Below are 26299 nucleotides of genomic sequence, written 5' to 3' on the forward strand. Positions count from 1 at the left end.
GGGAAAATGTCACTGAGCCAGTCATGAATAGTAATTCAAAAAGCTCTATAATTGTGATCTTTCCCGGCTGTTCAACAAAGCGGATGCTGTTTTTCTCAACAGAGCATAGTTTTTCTTCCATTTCTTCTTCTTTGGCTTCTTCCCACTCTTTGTCCTCTTTCCTTAGACAATGTGACCCGAGCAGTGTCAGGCAATGCTGTCCCTTCTCTGACCACCAAGTAACGCTTCCCTGAGATCACTTTAGCTTCCACATCTGGCTGAGTGAAAGAATGACGCCCGTCAGCCTCAGCCTCCCTCCGTGCGAGAGTGAGCCTCTACGTGCACGAGGGAGCCCAGAGCTGACTGAGAGTGCCTTGGGTGCTGCCCTTTCTAAAAGCGAAGGGGTTTCTTGCAGCTCTCCTTGCAAAGTGCGTGTGTGGTTTGACACGTGCATGAGCTAGCAGGACGGCTTACGGCCACAGAACGGAGATGGGCAAATCCCCTCTCCTTCTCCCCGGTGCAGTGTCCTGCCTCCTTCCTTGTGCCAGCTTTTATGCTTGCTGGCTCTCTCTGCAACCCCGTTTCACTCTCTAAGCTGGTGGGAAACTCTCTGCTCTTGTGGGTGCGTTCCCTGTCTGCTTGGGGAGTTAATGTGGCTCCTAAGGAGCTCTAAACCGTGTGCAGGTCAGGGCAAGGGAAGGCACAGGGATACAGGAGCAGAAGGAAGGAGCAGATGGAGAGATGGGGGCAGCAGCAAGGCCTCTCTTTTGGTGGCACTGAAGTGAACCTGGTTTGTGACATCACGTCTGCAGCTGCGACTGACCGTATCTGTAGCTTTTCCTTCAGTAAGCCCGTAACATTGTTGGCCTTTGAATCTGACTTTCATGTACTACATGTCAGTCAACGGTGACATCCCAGAACACTGACTTGGCTGGATGTGATTCTGCTCAAACATGTAATTTCTCAACTTGTTCTTTTTTATTTATTTTCTGGAGCTTTTTAATGCAAAACTCACTCTCTGACTCGTGCCACGTTGCTTGACTTGACTCCAGTGTCTTGGGCTTTTTTCCCGTGTTGTTTATCCTGTCAGTACCCCTGCGTCCCTTTTTGTTGGTGATCTCGTAGGCATCAGAAAAGCAAAGGATTCTGCTTTTGCTCTGCTGTGAGATCCAAACCTGTCCTGAGTGCCCTTTTGTTAAGGAAAAGAGCCGCAGGAGGTGGACGGGAGATTATTCACGGCAAAGGGATGAAAGTTCTGTCAATCTCAAAAATGTCTCTGGCTGTCAGGAGCCTCTTTTTGCATTTTTTTCTCTATTCACAGTGAAGAATGCAAGACCTCGTGGCTCAGGTAACGAGCAGCCTGCTGCAGTTTCCCGAGGTGACCATTCAGGCTCTTGGGGAAGATGAGCTCACCCGAGGGTCTGTGCTGCGCGGGCGGTTTTCCAGAGGTGAGCCTTTTCCTTGAAAGTGGGTCTTGCTGTGAAGTTGTTACTGCCTGGAGGTGACCTGAGGCACGGGGTCACAGCATCAGCTGTGTCAGGTTGGTGCTGCTCAGGTGCGTCAGGTTTTGAGAGAACAGAAAGGATGAACTATGACAAAATGATGAAAAATGTTAACATTAAAACATTAGTAGAGTTAAACTTTGAAAGGACAACAGCCTGCGCCAGCCTTGAGCTATTAAAATAACACGGGCAAGTCAGTGAGCCCTCCTCAACTTCTAATGGAATGAAAGGCAGTTTACAAAAAAGTCCTGGTGTGGTTTTGGGCTGTATTTATTGGTACCATCATAACATCCCGTGCAGAACTAGTTTTTCCACAGTGTTAGAGAGGCAGCCTCCCCTGCTTTTTCTTTCCTAGCCTGACTAAAAACAGAAGGAAGAGGAAAGCCCTGTTAGGCGCTGCAGCCAGGTTTGCAGAGCATTTAATGGGACGCAGAGGAGTGTCCCGGGAGAGCTGCTGAGAGCGGCTGAGCAGATGAGGTAGCTGACTTTGTCGGTGATCTGAAGGTAGAGCCGGGGGCCTGCCTGGGTGTCCGGGCTTCTGCTGAGACCATGTAGAATCTCTCTGTGTGACTGTAAGTGCAGTAGTTGAGTTAATACTCCCTTTGTGTTGGAAGTAGTTCAGTGAAACTAAATGTGCTAACTTCTCTCTGTGATCAGTGTGTGTAAAAGTTGAAATTGGCTCCCGCAGTGCCCATTTTAAGGTAATTCCTTGTTGAAGTCCAAACCCCTGCCCAAAGTAGGCGTGTGTCGAGCAAAGTTAGTCAACTAGAAAAGAATTGGCTGAGATTTTGCCATATTTGAAGTATGCTTTAGGAGTTGTATTCTCATATGTATTTAGATGATTTCTAGCAAAACCAAGCTGAATATGGTATAAGGACTAGAGACCAATCTATTGTAATCTTTATCCCAAACAAGCAGAATTCTTCAGTGCAGGAATGACAAGTCCAAATGCAAAATCATAAGGTGGTTCATTTTACGATGCATTGGTTGAGGATTCAGTGGGTGATTTTCAATAATCGACCCGAATTCGGTAAGCCTCTCTTGCTCTGTGAGCTACTTCTGTTGAAGCAAAGGGGCAGTGATTGTGATTTTCCCGTTGTTTTCAACCCTCTCCTGGGAGTTTGCTTTAGCCAGCCTTTTCTCTTCTTCCAGGGAGAGATGGGCTGGCCTGGCTGGCGTGTGGCCCTCAGCTGGAGGTCGTGAGCGCTGTGACGGGAGAGCGGCTCTCTGCACACCGTTTCAGTGGAGCCCGTGAGCAGCCTCCCACCATCCGCGTGGTGAAGGAGGTTTCCTGGCAGACGGGAACGGGGCTGCTGGTTGGCTTGAGAGAAGCAGAGGGAAGTGTTCTCTGCCTGTACGACCTTGGAACATCAAGCGTAGTTACAGCAGTATTTCTGCCAGGAAGGGTAGGTGCTTTTTAATGGGGGAAACGTTGTCAGGTGCTGCATAACGCTGTTTCAGGAGCAGCTTTGGAGCGTCTCTTTGCTAGGACGTCCATTTTCTCTATTGTGTCATCATACTGTCACTGCAGAGTGTCCAGTCGAGAGCACCTTGATGTGAAATCGTGGGGTTAACGGTACCGTTATCCTTTGAGTTTGCTGAGAGAGTCAAACAAGTTTTCTGGTTTTACAGTAGAGCACGTAGTTACCTCATTCTCCACTTTGACAAAAAGGCCTTGAAAACTACCTTTTTTTATAGCCAGAGTGACAAAGAACTCGTCCTCACCCTGCCTTTCAAGTGTTGGTAACATACATGTCCTGAATGGTTCATTATGTCAGAAATACTGTCTTTAAAACATCTCAGACTTCCATGGCTGTGCTGTAGCTGACTTCGGCACATTCCCAGGAGTCTCGGACTAGCAAGCAGGTGACTTCAGAGCAAAGCACATTTTTCTGTTGACTTAGGATGGGAAAAAACAGGCTTCACTGCGTTACCTGGCAGGTGGTTACAGACTGACTTTCAGCCTGAAGCCCTTGAACCTCTGCTTATTGCATATGGTGCTTGTGCCGGTGGGATACTCTGGTGTAACGTTGCTAATTTTCCCTGCCTTCTCTAACCCATAAACTCAAATGACGTCCTTTCCCCTCGGCTCCTTGTCTGAGTGTAGACAAGAGTCACCTTAAGGTAATGGAACATCAAGGTTCCCTCTGTCTTTACCACCTTAGAATCTGCGACAGAGAAATACTTCCGTATTACTCAGCTTTCCAGAGCGTGATTTGGTTTGACTTGCTAGAATCCAGGCGGGGTTTGTTTGTCTGTAGCGCTACAGTGTGATTGCGGGCAGTGAGCGTTTGTGGGGTGGTGATTTCTAACGAGCTGAGCTGGGTTGGTGCTCCGCTGTGTGGGTTTGCTGATCGTCCTGATAAATCTCAGCGTTTGAGATGGAAAGGCAAGGTGTGTGCTGACATAGACGTGCAGTCATTCAGACTTGTAAAAGCAAATCTGAATTGAAAACATTAACGGTATAAATTGGTTTATAACGGTTGCATGTTTCAGAGCTCTGGAATGGTATTTTCCCCACTCTTCCTGGTTTGTGTGAGGCAGAAGGGCAGCATGCAGAGTCAGGGAGCTGAGACAGGATTTCTGCGTTCGTTCCCAGAAGGAGCTGGCAGCAGTGTAGGAGAGCGTGCAAAGCCCAGCAACAGCCTAAGCATCTGTGTGTTATCTCAACAGGTTTTTTTCCATGCTAATTTCAAAGCACAGCACTATACCAGCTAGAGTGAAGAAAATTAACTCTATCCCAGCTGAAACCATGACAGAAACAATATAAAGTTGTCTCAAATACTGCGGGCACTTCTAGGAGTAGAATTCTTGTGGCCCAGGGGAAAGGTAAATTCTGTAGCAGATTGCCAGGCAGCGCAGTCACAGCAAGTGCTTGACACGGGAGAGGAGAGAACTTTGGGGCTTCGAGGTTTGGTCAATTTTTCCCCACCTCTGGGGAGAAAAACCAATCTATATAAAAAAAGGACTCCTTGTGGTGCTCACTGCTCTGTTCCGTTGTCGTGTAACAGGTTGCTGTTGGTGTAAAGCTCCCTGGTGTCACTGTGTGACATTATGCAAGGAGGCTGAAGGGCAGCCCGTGTTCTTTTGTTGTGGAGCCTTAGTGCAGGAGCCCTCACGTGCTGGTGTCTCTGCTGGAGCCGTCAGGGCTGTCCCGGGAGGGGCTGCAGGTGCGGAAAGGTCTGTCTCCATCAGGGCCTTGTACTAAAGCTGCTGGCAGGCGGCTCCGCGTGTTACAGAGCAGCGTGCGCGTCTCCTCAGCCGGAGCTGGCTTTTGGCGAACCAGCTGCTGGGCTTTTTGCCGCTGTTTCGGCACTGAAAACTTTTCTGCTTTCCCTGGTTGCTCTGTTGATTCTAAATGAGGACTGGTGTAGCTTTCCCTAAGCTGGTATCTCCCTTCCGCTCTCTGTAACAAGACTCCCTTGCCGTGGCAGCGGTGTGTCTCCCCTGCAACTTGGCCGCTGCCGCCTCTGACTGAGAGCCGAGATTTGCCCTAGTACCTGTTTGGCAAAGAAGGCGTGGGCTGTATCCCAGTGCTGACGGGCTGGGGGCCGTGGGAGAGCGAGAGTGAGTTTGGCCTTTCTTACTCCAGTCCCTTAAATACGGTCAAGTTTCTTGCATTTAACGGATTTTCTGTGTTGTCTTTGAGTTAATGGTTTCTAAGTGGAAAATGGAACTTGGTAAGCTGTGATAATAGACTGCACCATTGCAGTTGGAGTGAGCTCAGCGAAATCCCTGCAGGAAACCCCGTAAACGGAAGGCAGTAACGGATGTTTGTACAGGACATTTTTGGGGGTTGGTTGGTTTGTTTGTTTTGTCTGGATATAATTGGGATCAATGCTGTGTTTTTAAGTCTGAGAAACCTGTATTTACTTTCTTGCTTCTGATGGGCTGATTCTGGCTTCACTTTTGAGTGATTTCTCTCAAAGCTTGTCAAAGAGCTGAAATACTAACTTGTAGTTTTCCTGTAGGTAACTGCTGTAGAGCCCATAACTAACCCCGGAGGAGCCAGCGTGAGGCCTTGGCACCTGCACCGGGCTCTGCAAGGGTTTTGTGGCGTGGCAGCGGTGGCGACAGATGTTGGTCATCTGCTTGTGGTGGACCTTGGTTTGGATGATCTCTCTTGCAGTCAGAGGGAGAATGAACCATCGGGTGAGCTTGCGGTTTCTAAACTTGAACGGAAAAGTAAGAAAACTTGTGTCTTTTCAATCAACAACACGCATCCCACTTTGAAGCTACTGCTGTGCAGACGTTTATGGCTGCTGATGACAGGTGGCGGTTTGACATGGTCTGGCCCTGAAAGGATTAAAAATGGGAGTGGCTTCATACTCCTCCTAAGGTTACAAATACCCCCTCCCACCAGGGTCCCTCTGTCACGGTGATTCTCACCAGTGAGGGGTAGGAATCTGACCATCTGAGGCGGTGCAGCTGCCTGACAGGAAGGTGTGTCGGACGTGCCCTATTTCCTGGGAATGTTCTTCTGCTTCTGTTCATTGACTTGGGGCAAAGTTGAGGCTTGTTTTTTAAAGTAAATATGCCTTACCAAAATCCCTGCATTTCACCAAACGGAACCTGTACTTGGTGTACTCGGATTGCATACGCTGTTTTTGCTCTTACAAGAGTGGCCTCGGGAGCTGGTCTCACTTCAAGTAGCTTCACCACGAGGCCCAAACTGCTGATGTGCAGAGCCCAGGAAGAATTTGTCTATGGAGGTTTTGCTTTCACCTGGTTTTGAAATAGGAGCGAGGATACCTGTCCAGTCAGAGAGTTCCTATGTGCTCTGAATGCGTACAAAATGGGAAGAGCAGACAAAGTATTGCATCAATGGGTATTTTGCCGGGGACGGTAGAATTAGATCATCCATGTTGTCACGTCAGTGTTTCAAATGCAACCTGAATGGCCTAACGCATTCCTTTATTGTGTGGTTTTGTGCGTGCAGGTCTAACAGTTGTCACTAGAGCTGCTGCTGGCGTTTCACAAGGAAGAGCAACCGTGAGCAGAGCAGGGAGACATCTCTGCCTTCAGTTACAGTGTCCTTCAGGAACAGCAATATCGACCCTGTGCTACATCAGCAGAAGCAACCAGCTCGCCGTGGGTTTTTCCGACGGCTCCCTGTCACTGTGGAATATGAAAACTCTGCAGCGGGAGTAAGTCGGCCTTTGCACTTGGTCACGCCTGGAGGTGCAGGGCTCTCAAGGCTCTGCTTGAGGAGGAAGTCTGTTAATTTAAAGAGCCCTTTTTCAGGGAGGGAAATGTGGAGTGTAATCTTGGCCTGTTTAGGAATCCCCTTCTGAAGTAACCATTGAGCCATACCTGGATTCAGTGGGCCGCCTTCTGCCCAGCGGGCTGGGATTGTTCTCCTTATTGTGCCCGTGGGCTGAGGAACTGCGGAAAGCTCCCTTCTCTGGGTTCTGTCAAGCAGTCAGGGTGTGAGAGAGCTGCTTTCCATAAGGCAGTTTGTTCCACCAGCAGTATTCAGTGACAGCAGGAGTTGTGTGTGTTTCAATGAAAGAGATTGTAGACATTATTTCTCAGAACCAGCTCCTGCAATGAGGGCACCCATTGAAAGGCTGAAGTATGTTAATGATGGGATTGTGGTGATCATATTCTTTAAAGCGTCCCGGTTGAAAGGAGTGAGACATGAAGGATCAAGAGCTGATCTGTGGCTGAAAAGACATTCTCTCCCACATTTCAGCCTCGACCAAAAGAGGGGACTGACCCATGCCAAGGCAGCGATGCATGGGAATGAAGGTCTGCTTGGAACACTTGGAGGGGGAATAAGGGTCATGTCAAGGGATAAGCAACAGAGAAATGAGGGAGATGATTTCAGCTCTGCCAAAGAGCAATCCCCCCTGGAATATCTGACCCAATTCAGATCGGGATTCACTTAAGCAAATCTGCAGTGACTCACCGGGAACTATTGGCGGCATGAATAGAGAGTGGAGGGATAGTGAGGTGGCCAGAATAGATTGTGAAGGTGCAAGGAAGGTTCAGAAGTCTGGAGGAGAAAGGCTTTAGATAGTCCAAGTAAAGAAACAAGACACTACTGGTGTTTGGCGCTGTTTTCAGCTTGTGCAGAAGAGAGGCTGCCTTTTCAGTTCAATATTGAAGCAGGCGACAAGAGTAGGAAGAATCTTTTGCCTGGCAGCTGAAGGAATCTTTCATGTTCCTGCTCCGCAGGCAGAGGAGGAGATAAAGCCAGGTTATTGCCCGTGATGGACAGTAATTTCCTCACCTCGTGGCTGTTGCATCAAAAGCAGTCGCTCCCGTGACTCCCTTGTTTGAGACGGGAGTGTGACCTTCTGTGCCTTGAGGAGAAGCACGTCAGGGGCTCTTTGCTCAGAAGATGCTTCTCCCCTTCTACAAACAGGCAGGGCCACCAGGCTCACCTGCTTTCTGTTTTTGTTAACCCTGCAGGCACCACTGTCAGCTTGAAGGAGGAAGGATTCCTGTCTGCGCCGTTACTTTTCAAGAGCCTGAGCACGATCCTCGCAACTGCTGCTACTTGTGGGCTGTTCAGTCGACGCAAGAAAGGTGAATAAAAGCTTACTATCGGCCACTGGTTTTTTTTTTTTTTTTGAGTATTTGTTCACCTAGAGTTGACCCACATGTATTTGTTGTGTTGAATTAGCCGTGCAGGAGATTCTCTCCGGTATGGAAGGGGCTGACGGTGCGATTTGTACAGGATGTAACAGGGATGGAGAGGGACCTACTAGTTCCTCCCTGCTGAAAGGCAGCAAAGCGACAGTGGCTCTATTTCTGTGCTGGCATTCTTCAATGGCTTCCTTTGTTTCCTGATGACTGCTTCATGATTTGCCTGATATTCACACCGTGGTATGAAAATACCATGGAGCGCAGTGGAGGCTGCAGCTCCAGAGCACTGACGGTGCGGATCCACCAGCCTGCTGCCCCTAAAGGAGGAGGTGACAGCATGGCCGGTTCCCTGGTGCCAGCCTGAGCCTTGGTGAGCCAGCTCAGCTCGGCTGGCAGGGAAGGTGCTCAGCAGCCAAGTCGGTGGTTTCCTGCTGGGCTAATGACTGAAAGGAGGGTGTGGAAGGTGCCGTGTGTGCAGGGGAGGGACTGGAGCTTTGGTGGGAAGGGAAGGGGAGAAAGATCTGCCCCTTTCAGCATCAGCAAGCTATTTACTCAGCTCGGCTGCTCATGGAGTGGCAATCTTTTTCAGTTTGACTGTAAAGCAGTTTTGATTGCGAGCTCTTCAATGCCAAGAACTGTTCCCAACCATTTTTACTCCACAGAACATCTTGAAGCTTCCAGATTGTATGGGTAGCCTTTGCCCCAGAAGCTGTTAGTGTCCAAATTTCCTCCTTTGTGGTTTAGCAGCTAAATGTGACCAATTCTTAGGTTTTGGGAAGGGCTGTTTTTCTTTTCAGCAAGACAGTGCTATTCAGGAAACCTCAGCCTAGATCTAAGGAAAGGGTAACGAGGACTATAAAGCAGCTTTGTAACCAAATGTCATCATTTGTACCTTTTCCAGTGAAGGCGATGCCGTGAGTTTACATCTGTTGCAGTTAGCGTTCGCAGACAGGAGGCCCTTGGCTTCAGGACAAGCCATGTACGAGGTAAGACGTGCACGTCCGTGAAAGGATGGAAAGAGTCCTTTTCCCTAAGGGAGTATCAGTGAAGTTGGCAGGGGGAATATTGACCATGACAATTCAGAGATGACTTAAAAAGAAAGAATCTTTTGCTGAGTCTTCCCGGGCACGGCCTTTGCCCATACTTTTTGAAAAGAAGTCGTACAATTTCATACCGCCGTGTCGTGTGTTCCAGCCAGGGCCGCCTGCAAAGAGCCCGTCTAAATTCAGTTCCTGAAGAGGCAGCAGCTTTTACAAATAAAATGATTCTTCATTTAAACACCAAGTGAATGGCCTGTAGGAAGAGAAGACAGGGCTTTGAGTAGCTCTGTTTAACCAAACTGCAGAGTTGAATAAGGTTCTGTCTGTCTCCCTTCCTTAAAACACGGGCGTACAGCTTTATTCTGTTCCGGTCTTCAGGTTTAAATCCTTGTTTTCCCTTTGAGCTCTGTCAGCAGGACTTCACATGACGCTCACCTGCAGGGTCTCTTCGGTGCTGGTCCTGAAACTTAGTAGCTCTAAAGAGAACTCTTTCTACTTTTTGGCTGCGTTACCTACGAACTCTGCTCTTGAAGCCAGCAAAATACGCAAATACAGTAAAGAGTGGTCTGATTTGGTCAAAAAAGTATATGTAAATTTTGAGAAGTGGCTCCAAAGAGGTTGTGTTTAAAATAGAGATGAACTAGCCTTACCTCTCTGTTATCTAACAGATAGAAGACGCGTTTTTAGAACGTATCATTTTATTCAGTGTTACGCCTGAAACCCTTGCAAAATCTTTTGGATGGGAAAGTAATCTTAATTCAGAGCATGTCTTTCCTGTTGAGGTGCGGTAGGAGAGGATCTGTGCTCTACAGCCTTGATATTTATTAGTAGTATTTCCTAGAATGGTTAAGAGAAAGCTTGCCTGTTCTCAGAGTAGGTGAGTTACATGTAACATATCAGGTCATACGAGAATGGATTGTCTCATGCCAGTTCCTTCTAGAGCTCTGAAACTTTAGGAAACTTGGGTAGAATGAGGTACAAGCAATTTTTTTATTTTCTGGTAGGTTTTTGGAGATTTTTAGCTGCTTAGCTTTTGGTTTTGTTTGGTTGGTTTTTAACTGTAGAGCTGCTCTTTGTCCACAATCCACACACCCATGTGTTGTAGGGTAGATCATTTGACCAACTGCTGTATTTGGAAAGACAGTATTTCAGTCAATGCTTGCTTAGCAAATGGTGGTCTCAGAGGTTCCACACAATCCTGCTGGAGTTTCTGTAGGTCTCAAAGTAGTTGGCTGACTCTGTAGGAATTCGTGCCCCTAAACGCCTTGCCCACGTGCATGCCATGTCCGCCGGGTTGTTTTGCTGTTGGCTGCACTTGGTGAAGGCAGGGAGGCATATTTCACCCATCAGTCCCTGAGGAGGCGAGAGGAGGAGCTGGCAGGAGCTGACGTGGTTTGAGAGAAGAGTGTGACTCAGGAAGACGTTCTCATGGCTACTCCCGAGGGATGGGCTTTCACTCTAGCGGTGTGTGCCTATAGATAATGCCTCGCAAGAGAGCTTTGGCTGCTGGAAGGCCACGACTCCTCTAACTTCATCAGTTCTGTGATCAAGTCATGGAGCAAAGTGCTTTGCATGCCTATGTATGGCATTATTTCAGATCTCCCTTTCTAGATAAATACGTAGGTTTGTGAAGAAACCGGGACGGTGCAAGGAATTCTGCAAAACACATTTAGAACCAGTAATGCGAGGGAAATGCTCCGTTCTGAAAATGTGCAAAGCTTTTACGGCCAAACTTACCCGTTACGGTTTGACACTCAGTTCTCTTGCTTGTCAGCTGTAGTTTCTCTTTGCCATCAGATTAAGCGCCTGGGAGAGATACAGTACAATATGCAGGTTCTATTAGACATGGACATTCTTTCCTACTGAGGTATAATGTCTGCTTTTCTCTCAGAATGACCTTTCTCTCGCCTGTGATTTTTTCCGCAGGGTTTGGCATCCTGTGTTGAAAAGTACAGTTTGGATCTGACGGGTGGAGCCTTTCCCTTGAGAGGGCAGGGCAGCAAGGCCAAACTACTCAGCTGTCAGGCTGTAGAAATCTTTCCCAACTGCATTGACAGAGAAGGCAGCGTTGATGAAGGTTTGTTCCTGATGCCCGTCTTTGGTTGTTCTAAACTAAATGGTTTTGGCATCCAAGCAGTGAATGCTGTTCCATACCCACAGCCTGAAAGTCTTCAGTATCTGTATAGACTAACTTCTTGGGCTTATTTCAAAGGAAAAACTGGGTGCTTAGGTTCTGTGGGACTTGTTAAAATAAACCCTAGTTTTCCCTTCAATGCTTGCTGACATGCTGTAGCGATGTATGGTGGGGTCACCTCTATAACACCTGTCAGTCATTTTATTCCTCCAGCTCTCGTCTTTGAACAGTAGGATCATCCCCTCCATTGCTTAGGAATGTTCCCTCAACTTTCTTTTTTCCCCTCTTCCAACCTATGCCTGCACCTGCATCCAGCTGGCGGCCGGTCACGAGTGCTGTTCCCCAGGGCTCGGTCCTGGGGCCAGATCTGTTTGATACCTTCCCCAAGCACCTGGATGAGCCGGCAGTGTGCCCGCGTGGCCAGGAAGGCCACCAGCATCCTGGCTTGTATGAGAGATAGTGTGGCCAGCAGGAGTAGGGCAGTGATCGTCCCCCCCTACTCGGCGGTGGGGAGGCTGCACCTCGAATCCTGTGTTCAGTTTTGGGCCCCTCACTACGAGAAAGATACTGAGGTGCTGAGTGTGTCCAAAGAAGGGCAGCGAAGCTGGTGAAGGGTCTAGAGCACAAGGTTTAGTTGGGATCTTAGGGAAAATTTCTTCACAGAAAGGGTTGCGAAGCAGTGGAACAGGCTGCCCAGGGAAGTGGTGGCGTCACCATCCCTGGAGGGAGTTAAAAGACGTGCAGACGTGGCGCTTTGGGACAGGGTTTAGTGGTGGGCTTGGCAGTATGAGGTTTACAGTTGGGCTCGATGATCTTAAGGGCCTTTTCCAACCTAAATGATTCTACGAGTCTATGATCTGCCTGTGCACTTTGCCCTCTCTGTGTCTAATAGGTTCCTACACCTACAAGCTCTTAAAGCAATAGCTTCTGGCTTCCCTTGTCCGGATCGACAGTTAAAACTCCTCTGGTGTCTTTCATTCCCTTGCAATAATGAGATGTGCATCTCTGGGTTTGCACATCCAGTGATGCTCTGAGCACATCTCTGAGCCGGCTGCAGTGATAACTTTCACAGCCTTTTGTTTGGGTGTGTGAATGCCCTTCCCTCTCTTCTTACTGGCCTTAACTTATGTCTGCTGTTACAAAGACGACACTGGCGTGACTTTCTAGGCTATTTGTGTTTATTAGCTTTGTCTTAGTCCTGAAGAGGCAGCTTCCACCTCTTTTGGGGTGCCACCCTCTAACAACAGCGTGTCAAAATCTAATGAAAACCCCTTTGGATTTTCTCCACCTGTGTCATGATTCTGAGGAGAGGGCCTTCTAAAACCTTGTCAAAAACAACCAACAGGCGCACCCACCAAAAAACCCAAACCAAAACCAACAAAAAAGGCCCTTTCGGTCCCCTTTTCATGAAGCCTGAGGCATGGAAAAATGCTTGTCATTTTTCTGATGGCTCCTCATTAGCTTTTATCCAGAAACTATTCAAGTTGTAGGCCCACATGAGCTTCTGTTGGATTGGGTTGAGGTTAGAAATGCAGCTGGCTTCTGATTTATGAAACTAATTGACATCTTCAAAGGCAGTTTCAGCGGCTCACACAAGTGAAAGGGCACAGAAGCTCACGATGACACACAGTAAAGCGTGGGAGGCTCCCTGAGCAGCCCTGATGAACTCAGCAGAGAACAGAGACCCATTTTGCCAAACGACCTGTCTCCTGGTTCCCTGCTCTGTCAGGGTAAAGGATGCACCCCCCACTTTGCTCACATCTGGAGAATGCCTTCTCCCCAGAGACGACAGACCATGCCACTTCTTGAGAGAACCCGAGTGTAACATGGTCAATGTTTGATGTTAAACTCTTTGTTCCAACCTCCTGTTTGTTGGGGTTGGGTTTTGGTGTTTGTTTTGTGTGATAATTGTGTTCTTTCATTCTGACTGTGCTGGAAAGGAGCTATTCGTAACACCCGTAATCGAGTCGAATCTGGAAATTAATAATGCCAGCTGAGTGATCAAGTGTATACGACAAGAATTTGTATGCTTTCTAAAAGCAGCAATGTATGTTTTCCTAGGGTGGTGGGTTGTTTTTTGGTTTTTGTTTTTTTCTAACCATCTTGATGCACTCTTACTGTATGGGAAACTTGATTACCTGACGATTGTGTATTGGGTTTGTCTTAGGACGGATACAGGTTGAACTCGCAAAGGGGGGCAGCATGACTGAAACCTATCACAGAGGTGATGCTATGGTGTACATTTTTAAAATTCTTCTTAGTCAAGTGTTGCGTTTCATGAGTGACGTAACAGAATGAAGCCAAAATAGAAAGTGATGTTTTGAAAATGTCAGATAGATTGTATTTTCTCCCAATAAGAAACAATGTCTTGTCTTTTCCAGTCATATCTCCTGACATCAGTGTCTCCGTCTTCAGCTGGCAAGTGAACACACGCGGCCAGGGAAAACCATCTACTTATTTGGGTGTATTTGACTTGGACTGCTGGTATCAGGCTCAAATGCCAGGCTCACTAAGGCAGGTTTTTATGAAGCTGGTTTCAGTATCCCTCCCCATAATTCACTGGAAAGTCGGCGTTTAGCTTCTGCGCTTGTTTTCTTTCAGGCCAGAAGAATCCCTTCAGGACTGCCCCTATTTTGCACTGTGGTCACTGGACGCTGTGACAAGCACGACTGCTCCAAACCCCCTTCTGGATGTTGTGGTGCAGGAGCGCAGCCTAAGCTGGAGAGTTCCTCCTTCTTACCCACAACCTGAGCTGTGTTTTCACCCAAGCACCTATAATTTTGGTAGGTATTACACGGCTTTGAGTAGTGATAAGCTTAAACCAAGCTCAAATGCCATTTATTGGTTCTCCTGTTCACTGTTTGTCACGCAAAAACCCAACCAAACCGAAACACCCCAACCCCCACCCACCCAACTGTGATGACGTTGTACTGACCAAGTGTGTGCTGTTGTGACACCTGCCTGACAGGCGGCTGGGCCTGGGGGTTGGGTGCTTCTGTAACGCAGCCCGTGAGGTGGTGCTGGTGATCAGATGAAATGACTCTGGGCTGAAGCTCAAAGCGCAGCACCTCGATAGCCCCGGAGGTAAAATTTCTACACTCAGCCATTATTTTTCTAAAAAAGGCTGTAAGTGATGTCATGAGGAAAACGGGTACTCAGTTGTACCTTTCCAGAGGTTGCTGTGACAAAAATGTAAACTGGTGCTACCATCACGGTGAGAGTATGGAATGTTGTCCAACGTTCGTTGTCTCTGCAGATGGCACGTGCCTGCTGAGCTCTGGAGTTGTTCATGTGACGTGCAGCGGCTTCCAGAAGGAGGTGAGCTTTTACTGTGTCTTTATGGAGAATGTCAAGAGATGGAGCTTTCCTAAGCTTTCCATGGCGCTGCTTTCGGTGTCAGGGACCATTTAATGCTCCTCCTGCCCATCCACACGCGTAACTGCAATTGTACCCTACCAGTTTTATCAAATGTAATGTTTGAGGTCCCCTCTTGGGAGTGTAAACCCACCGTTGCCTCCCGTTGAAGCACGATCAGGGCCTGAATGTCTAGAAAGGAAGAGAGCGCTGCTCTAGGAGCAGGAAGAGAAAGTCGGGGAAAGCTGTTCCTTCTCTCTCATCAATGAGTGCAACTGCCTGCGTGGTCCTGAGTTCGGGTTTTGATCCCTGATTACCTTGGAAAAGAGGACAGAACGGAGAAAAGGAAGCATCGTTCCCTCAGAACAACCTTCAGGCAGAGGAGCACTTGGTAGGAAGGGGAGAGCAGTCTTTCCCTGCCCTCATCTTCCTCTCTACCGGATTCCTCTCCAGATCTGTGGGGGTGCGTTGGGGCAAAGAGCCCTTGTGCACAGTGTGGTAGCTAACATGACCGTCTTGGCAGGTTGGCCTGGCCCATAGGCTGTTTCTTTTGCAAGCCTGATGTAGGCTCTTCCATTCAGATTGGGTGATCTGATGTCAGCTCCACGTTGGAAATAATTGGGAAATGCAGAAATTTGTCATACCCTTTGCTGAATTGAGACTAGATCATTCAGAGGCTTGTTAGGGATTTCAGCAGGAATTGCTTGTGAATGTGAATGAAAGACAAATCTCAGAATTAGGGACAAGAAGCTTGGTTTGGGGTTTTGTTTGCCACCGTAAGTCGTACTCGGTGTGTTTCCTTGTCTGAGATTGGTTTTCAGAAAAAGATGGAAATCTGATGTGTGTATTCGAACGTGTAGAAATGGCTTTGAATGTGATGATTTTGTTTAGAAGGGAAAGATACTTGTGAATGTGCTTAAAAAGCCAAAGAAAGAAGCAAACAAAAAGCAAAAGCCCTAAAAAGGAAAATTTGATGAGGGCTCAGTCTTGGGCCCCTCGGGACAAGAAGGACATAGAGTTGCCGGTGCGTGTCCAAAGAAGGGCAACAAAGCTGGGGAAGGGTCTGGAGAACAGGTCTCATGAGGAGAGGTTGAGGGACCTGGGGTTGTTTGGCCTGGAGGAGAGGAGGCTGAGGGGAGACCTTATCGCTCCCTGCAGCTGCCTGACAGGAGGCTGTTGTGAGGTGGGGGTTGGTCTCTTCTCCCAGGTCACTAGCGATAGAACGAGAGGAAAGGGCTTCAAGCTGCATCAGGGGAGGTTTAGGTTGGATATTAGGGAAAATGCCTTCACTGCAAGAGTGGTCAGGCCTTGGAAGAGGCTGCCCAGAGAGGTGGGGGACTCACCATCCCTGGAGGTATTGAAAAGACATGTAGACGTGGCACTTGAGGGCCTGATTTAGGAGACATGGTAGTGTTGGGTTGACAGTTGCACTCATTGATCCTGGAGGGCTTTTCCAACCTTAAGGATTCTATGATTCTATGTTTCTATGTTCATTTCACCTGGAAGAAGTACCAGAACACCAGCTGCACTAAGCTGCTCCTTAACAGTGCACGTCTGTGCCTGCCTGTGCTTTGCCCTTCTGAAGGATCGCCACGGCATTAGAACACAGTGTTTGAAGTGCCTAAACCTGAAACCTATTAGAACATCAATGTTTCACTTCTTTTCTGTCATCTTGGGAAATGACAACTTAATGTTTGGGGTGTCGTAACTCCTTCATGTCTTCATAGCCTGGAAAGCTGCTTGATCTTGGCTTCGCTGCTTCCATGCAAACGTTGCAGAGTTCTGTTTGTTCTGTCCCCTTCGCGCATTCCTGATGGCAAACTTCTCTGCACCCCATGTGCCGTGGGTATAAGCAGGGCACGTTGCTGGGAATAGTTAATTGGAACGCAGTATATTGAGAGGATAATGCAGAGGCATGCAAATAAAGATTAGAATTAGCCTTTGGGAAGTTGACGTGTCAGGGGAAAAATTCCATGTGCTCCTCACAGCAACAAGCAGCCCAGCCTGTGATGCCTGAGTGAGTGTAGGGTTAGAAACAAGCACTTACTGTTGGTGGTTTGGATGTTGACAGCAGGTGGGATTCTCCTTTGATTTCGCCTGTTACTTTTAGGAGGAGCAGTTAGAGGCGGTCTTGTCAGCTGCTGCCCAGACAGGTTCTGTAGGGCTTCTGACTGGCTGCATTAAGCTTTGGACATCTAAAGGTAAGACTTGTTATGTGGTTTTTATGTTGCATGGTTTCTTCGTTTGGAATTCTTGATTCATTTCTTTTTTGTTCTCTCTTTTTAAAGAGCAGCCAAGTTCCGCTGCTAATTTACAGTTTGCCCTTGACTGGACGTGGAGCAGAGTGATCTATACAAAAGACGAATTTGATGACATATGTGAGTACTAGTGCAGCCATGCTGCAAACCTAGAGTCAGTCTTTCCAGCTGAGCTCATTCAGTGATCTGCTGGTAGATGGTCTTGCCCGCAGATCTGGAAGTGCACTTTGAAACTCTGCAATGGCTCTGTAGGCTAACGATTTCATACCTGTTCTTGAAAAGGTGTTGCGCTGTTTGACGGCTCCTGCAGCTCCACTGACCCGCAGAGGTTACAGGCTCTGCAGCACCGCCAGTTGCTTTTGAGCAACCTCAGCACAGTCTTGAACTGTTTTCTAACAGAGGCACAAGAGCTCGCCGGAGAAGGTTTGTCACAGTATTTCTAACTCTCTGGTATGTCTTATGAAGATTTGGAACGATGCTGGGGCTGTAATTGTGGAAAGAGGAGCTTCTGTTGGTTTTGCTGATTGGCAGAAAGTCAGATGTAGCGGGGAGAAGGGGCTTAAATGGGAGGGGTTGGGGCTGCCACTTACCGCGCGTTGAGCTCAGGGCAAGAGTTTGTTGGGGAGCTGGTGCGAGTGGGTGGGGAGGCTGCGGTCAGCAAGGAGCTGTGCAAGCACCCGGCTTGAAATTACAGCAACGGGATGTGGCACTGTGACAAATACTCCCTTTGATTGTCAGCTAACGAGTCAGTGCAATGAGGGGAGCTTTATAAAAACCAAAAGAAATTGCACACCAACAGTCCTCTTAAGCTTCTTCTCATGTTTTGCAGACTTGACAAATAAGCTGGCGGTGACCAGCCTCGCAGCTGTGTATGCACGAGTGGTCCTCTGGTTCTGTGGGTCCCGCCTCCTGCCCGAGGGCTCAGGTAAGCCTAAACTGTCACGCGTCTGTAGCAGTCAGTGCTTCCTATGAACACCTGCTTCCCCATGGTTTTGTCAAGGCTTCATCAATACCAAGTCGTGCCCGTTCAGTGACAGCAGATGCTGAAGTTCTGCTGCTGAAATTGAGATTTCACTGTTTTTTCAACTGCGTCGTGTAGAATGATGGAAGCAGTTTCTTTCCGGGGTGTTTCTCAGAAACAGCACTAAGCCTCTGAGGGAGGGAGTTGCTCGTGCCCACAGCTTGAAATCCTTGGGATTGTAAACAAGTAACTCCTAAAGCACCAACACGGGAATGCTTGATTTTACAGTAAAAGCCTGACGTGCGTGTTTTGAACTTTTTAGGGATTGTTTGAGGAAAAAATACACCTTGGAAATAGTTCATCATTTGGATGGGTTATAAATCCTATTGTCAGCCTTAACTGTCTTACGCATGTTCACATGACATGTTTAAAAACCCATTCCCTTTGAGAACTGGGTTTTTTTTTAGAGTGAACTTCAGCTGACACTACATGTTCTGGATGCTACATCACCTGTAAGCTTGAAATGGCACTTAGGACAAGGAGGAATTGACTCCTGTGTCGTAGGTCTCTTTTAGCAAAGGCAGAAGGAGGCTGGGCTTCTTTCAAAGTCGGAGGCTGGCCTGTGCTTTTGATGCTTAGCTTGTGTGTTCTTCTGTCTTTTTAGTCAAAAACTGTAGGTTGAAAATGTGATATGACTTCTTTAACTTACTTCTTATTTATTGCCTGTAGGTTACGAGATGCGTTTCTCTAGACCTTTCTACAATTATCCTCTGATTCGGAGCTACTACGCTGGTCATCGACAGCAACTGGAGCGTTTATCAAGGTAGGACGTGCAGGAAAGCTCTAGAGCAGTTCCACTGCAAATTCAGAAGCGGCAGCGAGTGGCTTTTCCATCAGCAGCTGTATTTGCTACGCTTCATGCATTTGCTGGCAACACTCTTGACTGGAGTGATGCGTGTGTCCTGCTGAACAGAGAGGTTCCTTTCCCGTGTTGAAATGTTGATATATACCTCTGCTTAGTGCCCTTTGTTGGTATCATCATTGTTTTGAGGCGCACGTAATTCATTGGCAATTCTGTGTCATTTGTTACCACTGGGAAAGGTCGTGTGGTGAGGACAGGATCAGTCACGGCCAGGTCAGCAAGGCACGGCCTTTGCAGAGCAATTGTTCTGGGCACAGAAGAAAGCGCGTTTTAGGAAAAAAAAAAAAAAAAACAACAACAAAAAAACAAAGCAAAAATAATCTCTCTCAATGACCAGTGATAGATGGCGATAAGGGGATTGGCCCAAATCTCCCACTCCCAAGCACCGCGGTGTCGTTGAAGGAGATGGGCAGAGTCACATGCAGCTGGCACGGCCAGCGCTCTCCTGGCGACTGGATAAAAGCCCCTTCCTCACGGGAGCTCCCTTTCCTGGGCTGGCTCACGAGCATAATGGTGATGTGCCTTGGGTTAGGTGAGAACAGATTTTTCTTTGGCAACTGTTCTGTAACCTAAAGAAAGCCCTCAAGTAGCCGTGGCTGTGGCAGCGTGAGCAAGGTGCAGCAGGAGGAGTCCAGGTGGAAGCTGCTCTATGTCAGGCGCTGGCTTTCAAGCTCCTCTTCCTGCGCGTCCTTCTCAGGTAACTCTCGTACAGGCTCACGGGCTCCTTAGAAGCACCACCTCCAGCGTGCTGCTTCTGCTCGTCCTCCTCGGGAAATGAAAGGCTGGCGTCGCAGCCCGCAGGAGCCTGCGATGGGCTTCTGAGGAATGCAGTGTTTCACAGGCCAGCCCTCCGTCACTGTGATGGCACGTGCAGAGGCGCAAACGTGCTGCTTCAGGGGATACCAGAATTCAGCTGCGGGCTCAGCTTTCTGACCGTGACTGTTTTTCAGTAACAGAAGCGAGGTGCTGAGACCAAAGCCTGACATTGCCGTGCTGGGGTCTCACCGCTGTGCGTGGGAACGCTCCCGCTGGGGGCGTGAGGTTTGGGGTAGCTTTGCTCACACTGCCCTTGTATTACAAGGAATGCGGCACAAAAGAAAAACTGAAAACTAAAAGGTCGCTGCAACTTTCCCCTTAATAAGGGAGCTTTTTGGATTCCTATTTGGAGCTCCTTTAATAATTCACTAGGATCTAATGAGCACCTTTCACCTGACTCCGAAATTTCTTTCCAGTCTATTTCAAGTCACGATCGTGCCTTTGTCTGTTTGTTCCTTTCTTGGAGTCGTGGGAGCTTTAGCTGGTTTTGTTTTGGCTGGAGGAAATCTGTGACACCGAGAGGCCGCAATTAGTGTTTTCCTCTGTCAAATCCTCGCTACGTTTTGTTCCAGAGGCAAACGGGACTCTGACTGCCTGATGATCGATGGGATGGTTTCCCAGTTGGGAGACCGAGTTGAGAAGTTGTGGCAGAGAGATGAAGGAGGAACGGGGAAATACCCACCTCCTAGCTTACAGGTGAGTGTTGTGTTCCCTGAAAACAACCACCACCACCACCACAAACCCCAGCCCCAGCCCAGCCCTCCCCCAAAGCCAATGATTTCTCAAAGAGAGGACTTTTAAAAAGCTTCTACCTTTTCATTCCAGGCACTGCTGGAGCTCTATTTGCTAGAAGGCGTTGAAGAAAGCCACAAACATGCAATCGTATCCCTTGGAGTTATTTCTGTCACACCTCCAGTATACGCGCATCAGGGGTCTGAAATGTCTGTCACCTACGCGTTCGATGCATTTTCTAATTTGTGCTTCAAACACACTGCGGATGAACACGTGTAGTTAAGAATTAAGTCGCAGACAGAAGCATTGTTGGATTTCTTTGTACTGTGGATTGTTTAGGAATGTTTAAAATGTTTTGTTGCAAAGTCTTTTCTGATGTGAGAAAACAGGTTTACTAAGCAATGTTAAAGGTAGAAAGCTCCCCTAGATTGTCTCAAAATGTAAACTGTTTTTCATTTTTGAAGCACCCACAGCTGTAGCAAACAGCTGCTTCCTCGAGCGATGCACTAGAATGTGCTGCTTCAGAGCAAAAGGATTTCTGACAGCGGTTTACCAGGACCTGATGTTGCTGAAATCATCCATTTTCCAGCACAGCTAAGAGGGCTTGCTTTTGTGCTGTTACAAGTGCGGGCACACAGAATAATAGAGAGAGAGAAGGGAAAAGTCATTGGGCAGAAACTGAACTTTTAAGCTGCCGAAATACACTGTGTTGCTTTGGCTGTGTGTTGCCTGACCCGAGAGGGGAGCCTAGAGAGCAGGGGCTTTAAAGCTGTTGCACCCCGGAGCTCTCTGATGAGAACAGACCCCCCAAAACAGCTGTCAGAAAGAGAGAGTGACACTGCCGATGAGTGATCCACATACTGGTTTAAATCCAGTTTTAATCATCCAGAGCTAAGCTGTGCTGTAAGGACACCCTAATTTCAGTTGTTTTATATACGCTGGAAAGGAGGGAAGAAACCAGCTGTAGAATTTGTTTGCTTTAATAATCAAGCATTGGCCGTTCTCGTGTTTTGAATGTCCAGCTGGTGGCTCCAGTGACTAAAGAGGGAGCCTGTGTTTCCAACAGAACTGTTTAAATATCGAAAGGCAACCTTTCTGAATGCCTTAGAGAAATCAGAGAGTCTGTCTTTCTGGTTATTTATTCAGAATGCAATTTTGTTGTTAGGGCCTGACTATCTTCAGGTTGCAACAGCATGAAATGGCAAGACTAATACATGAGTATTTTCTGCGTCCTACCACTATGATATTCTTATTTCCTTTTATTATATATTCCTATTATATTAATCATAGGAATAATATTATTTCATGTGATAAATTGTTGGTCTTGCAAATTTATTAGCCTTAATTCGATACTTGATATCAGACAATTTACTTGCTGCTAGACATCATACATTCCTTTCCGAACAAAACAGAACCTTCCGTCGACTCCTTCGCAGCTGCCTTTGCCATCCCTTCGGGCCTTGTTAAGCTTATTCGAGGTTTTTGGCTTCTAGACCACAAGGACTATGATGTAAGCATGTGACAGTTTAGTTGGGCACACATTGCAATACAATGCTATGATCTATCAAATGATGTAAAAACCCTGGTGCTTAGCTGATACCAGGTGATAAAACATGGGAAGCTTCTTTTTTGTAATGCTGCTTCAGCAGCACCTTCAGCAATACGTGATGATCTGCAGTTTGGTTTTAATTACGTTGAGAGGAAATGGATTAAGACAATGAAGAAGTCAGCGTTAATGCTTGACGTGTGACTTGCCAAAGCCGTCTGTTCAGGTTGTTCTCAGCAGAGCAGTCGAGCGCTTTCTCAAAAGCGGTGGTTTGGGGACTTTAACTATTCAAACTGCCATCCTGGCAGCAAGACTTGAGACAGAAGACCGCCAAAGTGACTCTTCAATCTAATTCATGTTCCCTCTGATGCTGAAGGTTGTTCTTTGCCCGTCACAATGTTAATATAACCTGTTTGCCTGGGAGAATGACTTGTCTTTATGAGAGGTGATGTTTGCTGACGGAGATTTGGTTATCCTGGCCAGGTGTGAATCCCTCCTGTCAAAGGACTCCCTTTGTTCTGTACGGCTCACGGAATATCTTTTTTCTGCAGACACTTCAGCATTTATATTTACCTGTCCGGTACCAAGCCCTTCATTAGTCACCAGCTAAGTTTATTCAACAGAGATTCACCCTCACTGAAGACACTTTTGAATCGTTTTGTTGTGCGCGTGTGTGTCTCTATATCTTAAGAAACCTGATCTCTACCTTCTGCAGAGCTCCCTGGCCCTCTTTGTTGAACCAACTGCAACCAAACCTGTGTCGTGGCAAAACGTGCGAATTCTTCAGTCCCTCATGTGCCAAGGAGAGCATGGGCGAGCCCTCAGATACACGCAGGTGATGAAGCTCTCGGCCTCCAGCTGTAGCGAAGTGCGGCTTTTCCTCACTGTGCTGTTGTCCAATAGGTAAAGAAATACCTGCCACCATTTTGGCACTCAAATACTGTGAGAGGTGGAGAACAAACACTAGAAATCACAATCCCCTACACTTCCTTTGAACTTTGAGCACAATATCTGGGGGGCATCTTTTTGGTGATACCATTAATATGCCTTTACGTCTCACAAAATTAACTACAGGTGCATGGCGGAGGCTTGGGCTCTGCTGCAGGAGCACACCACTCAGTTAAAGGAGGAAGAGCTATTAAAAGACATGTATGACATCTGTCGGGAGATGGGACTAGTGGGAGACTTCCTGAGGCTGCCTTTCACAGACTCTGAACAAGTAAGTGTGGGCAAGAGCAAAATCTGAACTCCGTCTTTGCCAAGAGAAGAGGCAGGGTCATCAGATATGTTTTCAAATGTGTTATTTCTCATAGAAGCGTTTGGAGAAATTTTTACGGACTCATGAGATTCTTTTAGCCCGGCACCTGCAGCGTGCCAACTGTACGGCAGCCCCACAGCTGAACCGGGCGATGAACATTCATCTCATGGTAAGCGTAAAAGTTCTGCCAAGTGTGCAAGGTTCTCTCAGGGGTTACTAACTAGATTTAACAGTGCTCAATAAGAATCCTGCTTTCTTTATCACACCCTTCTTTGAAATACTTGCAATAAGCATCTGCACCTTTCGTTACAGCTGAACCTAAAAGTTGAACAAAAAATTTCACTTCTCCAAAGCGACCCTGTGAAGTTGGAAATTCTGTGTTCCAGGCTGTTGTTGGCTCCACGTCAAATAGTTTGTTTGTGTCTGAGGATTAAATAAGTGTCGTGGTTTAGCCGGCAGCTCAGCCCCACACAGTTGCTTACTCACTGCCCCACTGTTAGATGGGGGAGAGAATCAGAAGGGTAACGCTTGTGGGTTGGGATAAGAACAGTTTAATAATTAAAATTAAAAGAAACAACAGTAGAAATGCAATGTAAAGGAGAACAACGAGAGGCGCAAAGCCCCGGGGAAGGGGGGAAGGGAGGGGAGAGGGGGAAGGAACCGCCGAAACAAACCACACGCGCCGCAGCCGCCCACCGACCCGACGCCGCGCCGCCTCTGCGCTGCCACTGCCCCCCCTCAATATACTGGTCATGGTGTCACATGGTATGGAATGAACCTGCCATTGGCTAGTCGGGGTCAGCCACCCCCACCATGGCCCCGCCCCTCCCAGCACCGCCCCCCCGCCACGCGGCAGAGCGCGGGAAGCCGGAAAGGCAGCCGCCCCCCACGGTGAGGAGAATTAACCCCTTCTCATCCAAAACCAGCACAATAAGTATCTTTCCTGTCAGCCACTCTTACCATTCAGATATTCAGGGACGTACGTTATGTAGGGTTCGGATGATTGGAAGTTGTTTGGGTCACTGTGGAATGAAGAGTGTGTTGTATGTCATCTCTGGTATCTCACACGCAGCTCTGGGTGCCAACCCACAGGCAACATTTGCATCATGGGTTGTTCTTTTTATTATTTCCTCAAGTTATAGCGTGAGGTCTGCAATTCCACAGCTTTCATTTTACCACTTCTAGGACAGAAATTCTTACCTAACTTCTGAGTCTCAAAATAGGCAGGTCAAATTCTGTGTTATGGGAACTTCTGTTGTGGTTCTGTGATCCATTTGCTGCTTTCCAGAACCATAGTTTCCCAGGGAAGCAAACTTGTGGGGTGGTTCTGGAAGGTTGAGGTCCTGCGTTTGAAAGCTCCCATCCCGGGGGAAGGGGTGTGTAGGTAGCTTTCTCTTCCTCATTTTAATCCTCACTTCCTTTTGTCCAACGTAACCCGCCGCTGCCCTGGAGATTCAGTCACCTGGGGCAGTGGCATTTCAGGAAAAACAAGGGAAAGGCTGCTGTTTTGTCAGCCACGTGAAACTTGTGGGTGCTGACAAGCGTGTCAGAATGAGGTTCTGCAGGGTGCCGGCATGGTTTTAGCTTAAAGTTGTAGGTTCTGCTATTATTCTAGTCTTCCTTCCGCTTGGCTAAAATTCCGGGTGAAGCTGGTGTGTGCTGATGGGCAGAACTGGCTGCCGCTCTGTGCAGGGGGTGTATTTTACTGCACCTGTAGAGGAAACATATTCCCTAATTCGAAATAGCACCGACAGCTCCGTGCAATGAACTTCTTGTAACATTTAACTTCTTGCTTTACGCTTCTCGTTCATCAGAACGACTGTGCTCCTCGCTGGAGACAGAGAGCAGTTGCCAGACATTCTCTCTCAGCCCAGCACGGCAAGACCCTTCCTAGAGGTCAGAGGCAGCTGGCTGTAGAGAGAGCCAAGCCTTACCATCTGCCTTCGTCCGGACCAAGAGAAGGTAATTTTTAGGGGGGGAATATAACGCACAACTAACCATCGCTTTGATTGCACAAGGCTGATCGTTTTTCCCTCGTGCTTTACAGCTGCAAGACCAAAGCCAATCTCGACAGTAACAAAACCAGCTAATGCAGGAAATGTGGATCCAAGGGCACCTTTCAGCAGTCGTGTGTTGGCCAAAGTTAGAGAGTTATGGGTAGGAAATGAGCAGAAACCCAGTTGAGAGAGAGTTTTTCTGTTATGATAATGTTTGCTATGCAAAATACATGTGTTTATATTATGGTAAATGTGTTCAGAGAATTTAAGATGGCTAAAACTAAAACCCTGATTACCATCAAGCTATTGGTGTATGGATCTTGCTAGACTTGATTGTGTGATCAAATAGTAACCTTTTCCCACTTGCTAACATTTTTCTGCCTTATTTACTTAAAAATAGGCAGAATGATAAAGAGCAGGAAAGAGGCCTGTAGCTGTCAGATGAGTTTCCTACAGGTGGTGTGGCCAAATCAACCTCAGTTCTGGTATATTTGGCCGTGAGGGCAATGAAGGTCAGTTACTGCCCTTCTCTGCTGTCCTTTTGTCATGAGAAAAGACCAAGACCTTGGGCAGATGGTACTATAAGGGCATGCCCGGCGTGCAAATAAGGCCGCAGATAACTAAGTAGTTTAATCCCCCATCAGAACCCCTTCTCATGGAAGATGACTCTCAGGGTTGTCAGCGCACTCCATTTATTTGCTGCAATTCATCCCTTCCCATGTAACCAACCATAAATAGCTTCTGGTGGGGAAGAAGCAAGCTCCAGGCAGAAGCCAGCCCATAGCCTCTTGTGAGTTGTTAGGCAATGCTTGTAACCTCTTAGTCTAGGCCAGTCGGAAAATACGATGAAAGAATAGAATTTCACGTGGTAAGATTGCATTTGTTTCTTATGTTGTTGGTACTTTTGTCTTCTGTGCAAAACTTGCAGGTTTCCATCGCAGGAATGCTGTTCTCACCAAAGCAGTCACGATAATGAGTGCCTTTGAGATGCTCGGAGAGAAATGTTCTGCGGTTCCTTCTGAATTACAGCTGTTCCTCAAATAAAAAGCGTTTCCAACGCACTGAGCTGTGTGGGTGACCCATACGTGAGGCAGAGGGAAAAATGCAGGTGACGGTGCCTGATGTGCCTGTTGGTTCAGGTCACTCACTCCTGGGCCGTGCATCACCCGGCGTGGTTCAAGAGCAGGCTCATCCCACAGCAGCCAT

At 47.6% G+C, this 26299-nt stretch overlaps 2 protein-coding genes across 3 annotated transcripts in view; both read left to right on the top strand.

Moving 5' to 3' along the window:
* The window catches only part of LOC135317687 (uncharacterized), a 273809-nt gene that overhangs the window by 194481 nt on the left and 53029 nt on the right, over positions 1–26299 (top strand). The window lies entirely within an intron of this gene.
* Positions 1307–25039, top strand: LOC135317442 (protein ELYS-like; the record flags this gene model as incomplete). Its single annotated transcript, XM_064473731.1, has 22 exons — positions 1307–1427; positions 2634–2887; positions 5453–5633; positions 6421–6628; positions 7899–8015; positions 8977–9061; positions 11042–11192; positions 13631–13763; positions 13851–14032; positions 14506–14561; positions 16714–16804; positions 16892–16981; positions 17144–17294; positions 17671–17786; positions 18552–18645; positions 20133–20256; positions 20386–20442; positions 21656–21802; positions 22554–22741; positions 22913–23057; positions 23152–23265; positions 24911–25039. Coding segments are annotated over exons 1-22 (2934 nt in total), but the record flags the coding sequence as incomplete, so codon positions are not given.

This window comes from Phalacrocorax carbo, chromosome 26, assembly GCF_963921805.1.
Source record: "Phalacrocorax carbo chromosome 26, bPhaCar2.1, whole genome shotgun sequence".
NCBI classification, from domain to species: Eukaryota; Metazoa; Chordata; class Aves; order Suliformes; family Phalacrocoracidae; genus Phalacrocorax; species Phalacrocorax carbo.